The 9,154-nt window shown below is 38.2% G+C and overlaps 1 protein-coding gene across 1 annotated transcript; it reads right to left on the reverse strand.

The window, feature by feature from the left end:
* Positions 1-3,504: 3,504 nt before the first annotated feature.
* LOC145488584 (uncharacterized) lies at positions 3,505-6,480 on the reverse strand. Its single transcript, XM_081467475.1, has 3 exons — positions 6,389-6,480; positions 5,025-5,261; positions 3,505-4,643 (listed from the first exon to the last, which is right to left on the reverse strand). The coding sequence occupies exons 2-3, from the start codon at positions 5,239-5,241 to the stop codon at positions 3,922-3,924; spliced, it is 939 nt and encodes a 312-aa protein (XP_081323601.1). The 5' UTR covers positions 5,242-5,261; positions 6,389-6,480; the 3' UTR covers positions 3,505-3,921.
* Positions 6,481-9,154: the final 2,674 nt, after the last annotated feature.

Below are 9,154 nucleotides of genomic sequence, written 5' to 3' on the forward strand. Positions count from 1 at the left end.
ATCTATATTTCCTCAGTTCCAATAGAGAAATTGTTTTCCTGTCACTTTGACATCCCTCAGGTCATGTTGTTCCTTGAGAATTGTTTTTCTATTGTGATCAATACTTTGCCCCAGCTAAAACCACTGAGATGAGGAGAAGTACCTGCTACGTTGGAAACCACATGATCTTATATTGTTAAGCCACAACCATAGACAAATTGCGTTGGAAAATGCCAAAACTGTAATACCTGCAGAATAAGTGTCAGTATCCCTATTCCCTCTTTCAATGTTGAAAAATGGTAAAATGCAAGCTTGTGTTAGACGAAAGTATTTCGCCAACATTGCACAGGGGTGAGAGGAGCAAAATGCGAGTAGAATGATTATTTTCAACCCTTGTGACCAAGGTTGTCGTATATCATTCATAGGAAAGCTGGTACTATATGTTAAAACTGGTGTTCTGCATAGTTCTTCAAAGAGTTCAAAGTTCCTAATAAAGTGACAGCACCGAAAGGAATTTAGACGGCAGTGTATGATGAAGTAATATAAAGCTGTTAAAGCACTAATCAGGAACAAAATGGAAAAATCAAGAAGGATGGAGATGAAATAGTCATTAAGACAATTATTAAGATGATTTCCGCAGAACATTCAAGCAATAGTGGCAAAAATAAAATTACCAAAAAAAAACGTCATAGCATGGTAATGTTTTCAATAAAGGTAAAAAGAACTTATTGAGATTTAAGCTCTCACGCTAAACCCGCGAGAGAAAATTGCACTTGAAGTTATCCATATTTCAATTAAAACACACGTTTCAAGTTTTCAAAAAGCTTTTTTTGCCAAAATAATGCTGTATTATCGGGGGAGTGGATACGAGTTATTTTTCGCATTAGAGGTCGTCTTAGTGTACTACCATTCCAAATTAAACTTTTAAAATACGATAATTGCCTTTGCCAACGATAGAAGAGTTACTGTAAAAGACGTGGTCAAGAGACCATGCATGATTTTAAATCCTGGAGCCTTCGGTCGCTGCTTTGAGCTCCTTATACACCGAATGCCCGGGAAGAGTCTCATGAAAGCGAGGCTAGTCAGGCTTTGATGTTTTGTTTTGACAATATTTCCCCAGAAAAGTCTTGCTTCGTCGTCGATCTGGTCCATTTTGCTTCATCCTCCCTATAAGTTTTTGTGTTCCTGAATGCCACTAGAAGGGAGTGAAATCTTCCACAGCAGAGAAAGTGGTTTTTTTTCGTTTCCTAGTTCGCCTCTAAGGGAAAAACAGACGAAGGAAAGGAGTTCATGATCGCCGTAGGAACTATTAAAGTTTGTTCGTTACATTTCAGGCTGAAAGATCTTAGAAAACGCGTAAGCGACCGCATTTAGCTCCAAGTCTTTGTCATTTGGTTCAATGCTGTCAGTGGTTACAACGACGGGGGTAGTTGAAGTTCATTCGCTTAGTTATTACACCATAGTATTTGTTTCGTGCGATTCCGTGTGAGTGGACGCGGATGTAAACAACTTCCTCTTTTGAGACAGAGGGTCTTTCAGGAGGAGCTTTTCTTTACCTTGGGGAAGGTAATGGCCATTTAGATCGTGTTGGAACACCACCAGATACCACATAAGCCCGTCATTTAAGCGATTTTCTCTAAGATCTTCTAACCTGAAATGTAGCGAACAAACTTTAGTTCCGCGGCGAACGTAAACTCCTTTCCTCGTCTCCACTATTTTCGCTAATCTTAAGAGGCGAACGGTGGAAGATTTCCATCCCTTCTCGTGGCATTCAGAAACACAGCAACTCGTAGGCACAGCGCAATAAAACAGACCAGATAGACGACGAAGCAAAACTTTTCTGGGGAAGCATTGACAAAACAAAACATCAAAGCCTGACTAGCCTCGCCTTCATGCGGCTAGTCCCGGTCGCCGACCGAGTCATCGCGCAAAATGCCGCGACACATCCGGGACTTAAATATAAAGTACGCGCGAAATTTAATTATTAATTAGGCTGCCGATGGTTAAACAATAAAGAAAATGACCAGAAAATGGCCGACCACGCATACTTGTTTAGAGTTTACGTGCTTCATACTTGTGTTTCGTAGTGGTTATCATAGGGCTTTTGTAGATGAGACATTGATGGAATAAAGGAGACATTTTTTGAAATGTTACGAAGAATGGATTGAATCGTTTTCTTTTCCTGAATTTGGTCCATTTGAGGGAAAATATTATATGAGGAAATATTTGGAGGAAGAATTTTACTCCTTCAAAGTGTCCTTCGTAACGGTTGTCATACGGCTTTGAATGTATGTTGTTAAAGGAAGCTTTATGCCAAGTTTTAACGGAAAATAATGTTTCGAAGTGGTCGTTCTGCCAACTTTCGAACACTCGTAACGATCTTTCAGCCTTCGTTCGCCTCGGAGACTAGAAGAACAATAGAGTGAAACTCTTTTGAATTTCCCGGTAGAATATTAATATATGCCAAGCTCCGCCTCCACAAACAATAGGACACACGCCGACGCTATAAGGCATTGAAATTGAGAGGTGATAAAATGTATCACTCAACCATCGTATTTAAAGTAACGCTTTGCGCGAGTTGCAATAAACGAATTTTCAGCATGTCATCTGTGCAAGAAATGCAGCTCGTTGATCGGGAGCTCTTTTCGCTTTGACATGTTACTCCAAAGAGGATTCTAACAACTGAATACTCGAACCTGGGCCTTTTGAATGTTTTCATCAATTAAAACGGTTCCAATTTTGAATAATTATCTCACACATGCAATGGACAACAATGCTCACTCAGGCGTAAGACGCGCTGCGTGCCTTTGCTTTTTCGTTCGGCTCTGGATTTCGAACAGAGATGTCATTTATTTTCCCCTTCATCTTTCGAATAGATAAAAACCTGTGTTGTCTTTTAAGTCCTCGATCAACGACAGACTACGTGAACCGATCGAGTAAAAGACTACGTCTGATGAACTGCTTTGACCGGTCGAGTAAAAGAGGACAACGATAAAGTAAAAGAAAGTTTTTTGCGCACCGTTCTTTCCATTTGGCAACGCTTTGGAAGAAGAATTTTTTGTGGGAGAACTTTTGGCTCCCGCTCTCAAACCATTTCGAATGTGACATGTCAACAAAAAAAAGTGAGAATGTCGCTGCACACGACTTTGTTGAGAAAAGTCTTTGTGATTAGCGCAGGCCGCCTTTAAATTAGAGCGCTTTTGTTAACTTATTACACCTTGGAATTTACTTCACACATCAGACCGTTTGATTGACAGCCGCCGATTCATTGACAAGAGCAGTCGGAATTCCGACAGCTAATATTTGTAATTATTATTCCACGCATTGAAAAACTGAGCACTGCAAGTATATGTCGCGAAAGACAATAGAATTCTGCGCGATGTGGTCCGCCATATTTGCATTCGGTGTAAAAGTTTTTTTTTTTCTTCGCGACAAAAGATCTACCCCATAGCAATCGGTACAAAGTCAAAGTCAGGTTGGAAATCTAAGGATAGTCGTGACTTTGGATCCAGGAACTCTTGTTGAATGGCTTATTGTTTTTGCTATTATTGTTGTTACTGTAAAATCTGTTAACCATAATTGATTTCAGATGAGAAATATCTGAAAACTGGTCATACATTAACTCCGATCTGGGTTATCAATGACTGGGTGAAAATGAGAGACAACCATGTATGGACCAAAACGAATGGTTTATATCATGAATTTTAATGCTAACGTAACAGTGAGTGTCGCATATGATAATAGTTATTTCCCCAATCCGCTATAGATCTAACAGGGACATTACGTTTGATAATGACAGCTATCCTGACGTTGATCTATGATATTCTATATATCACTGTTCCGTTTCTTATCTAATTACTCTATATTACTGGGCCAGTTTCCTTTTCCTTTCCCAAATCTAACAACACATTCACAGAAAAATATCTTGGCACCACAGGTACCTCAACAGTGAGGTCTGAAACCGCTCTTACGCTTCAGTTTGCCATTGCAGCACAAGTAGAAAGTGGTATCGTAGGAGTACCTTCCACAACAGGCTGGCCTCAATCCTGTCTTGCGTACTCGGTTACCACTGCAGCACAAGTAGAAAGTGGTATCGTAGGAGTACCTTCCACAGCAGGCTGGCCTCAATCCTGTCTTGCGTACTAGGCTACCACTGCAGCACAAGTAGAAAGTGGCATCGTAGGAGTACCTTCCACAACAGGCTGGCCTTAATCCTGTCCTGCGTACTCGATGACCACTGCAGCACAAGTAGAAAGTGGCATCGTAGGCGTACCTTCCACAACAGGCTGGCCTTAATCCTGTCCTGCGTACTCGGTTACCACTGCAGCACAAGTAGAAAGTGGCATCGTAGGCGTACCTTCCACAACAGGCTGGCCTTAATCCTGTTTTGCGTACTCGATTACCACTGCAGCACAAGTAGAAAGTGGCATCGTAGGCGTACCTTCCACAGCATGCTGGCCTTAAACCTGTCTTGCGTACTCGGTTACCACTGCAGCACATGTAAAAAGTGGCATCGTAGGCGTACCTTCCACAGCATGCTGGCCTCAATCCTGTTTTTCGTGCTAGATAACCACTGCAGCACAAGTAGAAAGTGGGGTTGTATGGCTTTCCTCCGCATTTGGGCTTGTACCAGCGGCGCTCTCCGGCCTCCATTCCCGTTGTCCCTGTTGCCAATTACGAAAAAAAAAAAAAGAAAATTTCAGGGGGGGTTTAACTTCGGGTGTGGACACCTTGCTTTCCTGTAGCTAATAGATTTTGCAAAAATTTGTATATGAAGAAAACTTACGAGAATTAATAGTATTGAAAATAGAACACATTCAAACAAAGTAAACTATTGCCTATTTGGTTTTTAAAAAACACGAGATCACTTTGGTACAGTTTTTGTCCCTGTTGAGAGCTAAAAAAAAAGTTAAATAATTTTTAACCCTATTTTAGTAGGGTCGGGTTATTTTTGGAGGTTTTCTACTTTTGGGATTTGCTGACAACCGTTAAACGTTATCTCTGCTTTCGGGACAGAACACGTTTATTATCATGGGCCTGCGTACCGTCTCGTTCCATTTCGTATTGGTTCGTTTTCACCTCATCGAGCTCGTTAACGTCTTCAAAGTTTTCCTTTTCACCCCTCTCAACTCCCGTATCTTCGATTCCAGCAATTTTCGGGTCTCTTTTCAACTCTGATGCGTCTGCTTTGCTGAAGGAATCACAGAGACACACAGCGAAGAACAGAACTGCACAGCGAACAATTGAAGTAGCAGGCGACATGCTGCATGGAAAGCTCAGTCCTGTAAAATGCAAAAGAAAAAATACAAAATAAAGAGATGATTGATTAAAAAAATGCTTCCTGCTTTTATAGTGTTTCAGATCGAGACTCTACTCCTGAAACGTGTCATATCAGCCGTTATACCATTTCGACCAGAACGATGCTCCTGACAGGCAATTACTTCAGCAATGATCACGAGAACAGCTACGTATTCTGGTAACGAGTCAAATAAAACGCTAACGTATTCATAAGGTAGAATGGAGTGAAAAAAAATTATTTTATCTGAACTTTATTAATTCAAGTATTAACTCGTGCCCACAGAGAAAAAATCAATTTAGTAGCAGGGTGGAGAGTATCAAAACCATCGCCCTAAACCACTCGGCAGACTATCTCTATTCATAACTGCACATCGATAGCCAATATCATTACCACTGACTTTAGCACGTTTTCAGTATACTTGCCTAAAAATGCCGAGAAATCCCTAATCTGCTTGAAAGATCGGATTGCCAACACTTCAAAAACAAAAAGGCCGATACAAACGAACTCGTCAGAAAATGCTTCTATTTAACTTTTATTTCCTTTTTCTGAATCGTGTATCGCCGGATAGCGAAACTCTGTGACGTTCGGTAAAATGTTTTCACTATTTGGCAAACACTGACGCATTATCCAATCGGTTGTTAAACAGTGAGTGTTTCTGGCAATTCTGGTTCTCTTGTGAAAACTGATTCTTGGCGCCAAAATTACGCCCTATATTCATTTGATACCTTTTTAAAAAACCATACCGTTTTTAAAACATTTTATAACTTAAGCTTTTCTAATAAAATAACAAACTTGAACATTTTTATTTTTACTTTCTACATGTGAATCGATTATTTTATTTTTGCTCTCAACAAATGAAAGTTGGAAATTTTCGTTCTTCTTTTTCAAAATAACAAAATTGTTCAGTACTTATCATTTTTTGCAATTTGAATCTAAATTTTATGACAAATGTTTTATTAATTTCTGCAATATAAGAAGAAACAAAAAACGGGCGAAAATGTTAGTAACTTTTAGTGGTTTAACTGTTGTGTTGTTAAGATTTTAGGTTCACATGAAACATCGCAGCTAACAAAAACAAAAGAGAAAAAACAAACTTATTAACCCACTTGCCTGAGATAATGATGCTCAAACTGCAACAATCCTGGGAAGCCTTCTTTAGAGTCTTCAATCGACGGCAGAAGCAACGTTGAACCACTCTGCTTTCTCTCTATATATATAAATCCCCTTCATAACGTGTGAATCTTTCCGTTTGGCAGCTTAAAGCAGCTGAAACATGTTTACAAAGCCTTGAGAAGATTCTGAGTTGTTTACTGAAAGCTTCTACTGTGGTTAATTTATTACTGACCGGTTTGGGTTCAATGAAAATTAATGTTTAGTTGTCAATATCCTCAAGATGTAAATAAAATATTTGATTTTGTTAATTAATATCTACCACCTTAGTACCAAACGAAGGGTCTATCAAAGACAGTTATTCACGGTCATTAACTTCAGAAACTCTACTTGTTCCGTAAGAAATTAGCATAAGAAGCTACAATTAAACAAATTGAGAAAATTGAAGTTAAACGAACTTGTGCATAGGGTGTATGCTGTGCTAAAAGTGACCTTATCTACGCATGTTTACCTTTATTAAAAGCCCCCAAGGCAAAAATAGAAAGTAAATACTACTTTCAAAAAGCACTTTTTAAATGATTAGTCAATTTAGATTTCTACAGACAGATAGAATCAAAACAAGGAATAAGTCTAAGTGGTTATGGAATTAATGCAGAAACAAACAAAATCTCAAAATTGTCGTTTCCAAAATTGCCATATGATGAAGACACTAAGTTTCTGTTAGCACTTGTCATGTTGGTTAGCAAGCTCCTACGCTGTCATCACTTTTCTTGCAAGCATGATCACTTAACAAACAATTGCAATTGCTCTTAATTCCGGATGCTCCTAACGTTTATTTTCAAAATATATTCAACGAAAACGTCAAACTGAAGATCTTAACGGCCTCGATATTGCCTTGCACATTTTGACATTTCCTAATTGGTCTGGTTTTTAATTCGTCCATCATTAAGTTTGGTAAAAATGTTTCGTGGAAAGCGCTTTGAAAAGTTTGGGTGTCTCAGTAACTCAACGTAGTATTTTCATAGGTTAAGAGCTTTTTGTGTACACAGGCAAATGTTGCATCTATCAAAAATTATTAACTTTGCCAATTATAGGATTGTCAATCAAGTCAGCCACACCTGAAAGCTGTAGAAATACGCTCATTTGGATAAATCTGTCGCTTATTGGTATATTTTCTAAAACTTAAGGAAAAACGAAAACTATAATATCGCAAAAAAATTACAGAATTAAGATCAGATATCCAACCACGGTCACGGTTATGATATAAGTTTAGGGAGAGTTTAAAAACGTTGAAGTTGAAGACATTTGCAATGGAAACCCTTTTCACCAGCAACTGTTCTTGTCAATATCAATACTTGGAAATTGACATTTCCTCTAAAAGCCAATTATCCGAAGACAACAGCAGTGAGATATCATAATATCAAGACACTTGGAACTTTATAAAGCTACTGAGATTTCTCAATCCAGTGACTGCAGACGGGCATTATTATTTTCAATTCCCTTTGTAAAATCCAGTGGATAGTAATAACCTATGGCATCGTCCTTAAATTTCGAAATTGCTAGATTTATTTACTCAGTGTGCTTTTGATCAATCTATCTCTGGATAACTGTTTGAAATATAATGCAGACACTAATTTTAAAACACTTTAAAAATGATGATAATTAGTCAATGCATATTTGTATTAACAGATCTAATCTGAATAGGAATTGGTCTCACTGGTTACTTATCCAACAAATCAAATCTTAAAATTCTCTTCTTCTAAGACTTGTTTTTTTTTTTTTTGTTTGTTTTTTTTTTTCAGAGAATCTTAGCTACAGTCGAGAAAAATCATTATTATCAAAATAATCATGAAGATACTACGGTTTCTTGAGCAACTGTTCTACATCACTCTCGTGCTAAGCTCCCACGCTGTCATGATTGTTTTTTTTGGCACGCATGATCCATTAGTAAACATTTGTTTTAAACCCCACTTAGCGCCCAACAGACATTTCTTTGCCTTATTTTGTGAAAACAGCGCACGTAAGACGGATACTAAAACCAAAAACCTCGGAGAATATGGAGAAAAAAACAATTATCATAAAAAAATCTACAGATCTAACCATCCTCACAGTTATGTTATGAGTTAGAACGGTGCTAAATTTGTCTCGGAAAACCCTGGAAGTTGTATCGAATACAATAGAAACCTTTTTCACCAGTTGCAATTGTAAGATCGTCAATGACCAGACGCCATGTTGGATAGAACTCATTTATTGTAATGTCACGTGATACAATGTAGGGTTTGCACTGCGTGAGGAGGAACGAATACTAAAGCAATGGCAGCTAACATTGTCAATGCTTTTTCACAGCATTTGACATATCTCTAAAAAGCCAATTAACTAAAGGTATACAGCGTTGAGATATTATACTATCATATAACCATTGGGTTTTAAAAGGTTACTGAGATTCGTGCATCCTTTCCTTTTGATGTCTACAAACGTGGTATTAATGTTTTCACACTTTATAACACTGTTCCCTGCCGCCCTCCACAAAAAATGTCAAAAGCTATTATTTTAAAATTCATTTTGAAAACACCATCGGATAATGATATTTAATGACAGCGTTTGACCATTTCCAAATCGAAATACGACAAAATTCTGCAAAGACTCATAAGTACGCAGGATCGAATTTGTCATTGCAGGCCGTTGTTTTGCAGAGCATATCTAAAAGATGTACCAAGAGGTATAACAGACATCAAAGTTTGGGTGTCTCAGTAACTCAACGTAGTA

Source organism: Orbicella franksi, chromosome 5 (genome assembly GCF_964199315.1).
Source record: "Orbicella franksi chromosome 5, jaOrbFran1.1, whole genome shotgun sequence".
NCBI classification, from domain to species: Eukaryota; Metazoa; Cnidaria; class Anthozoa; order Scleractinia; family Merulinidae; genus Orbicella; species Orbicella franksi.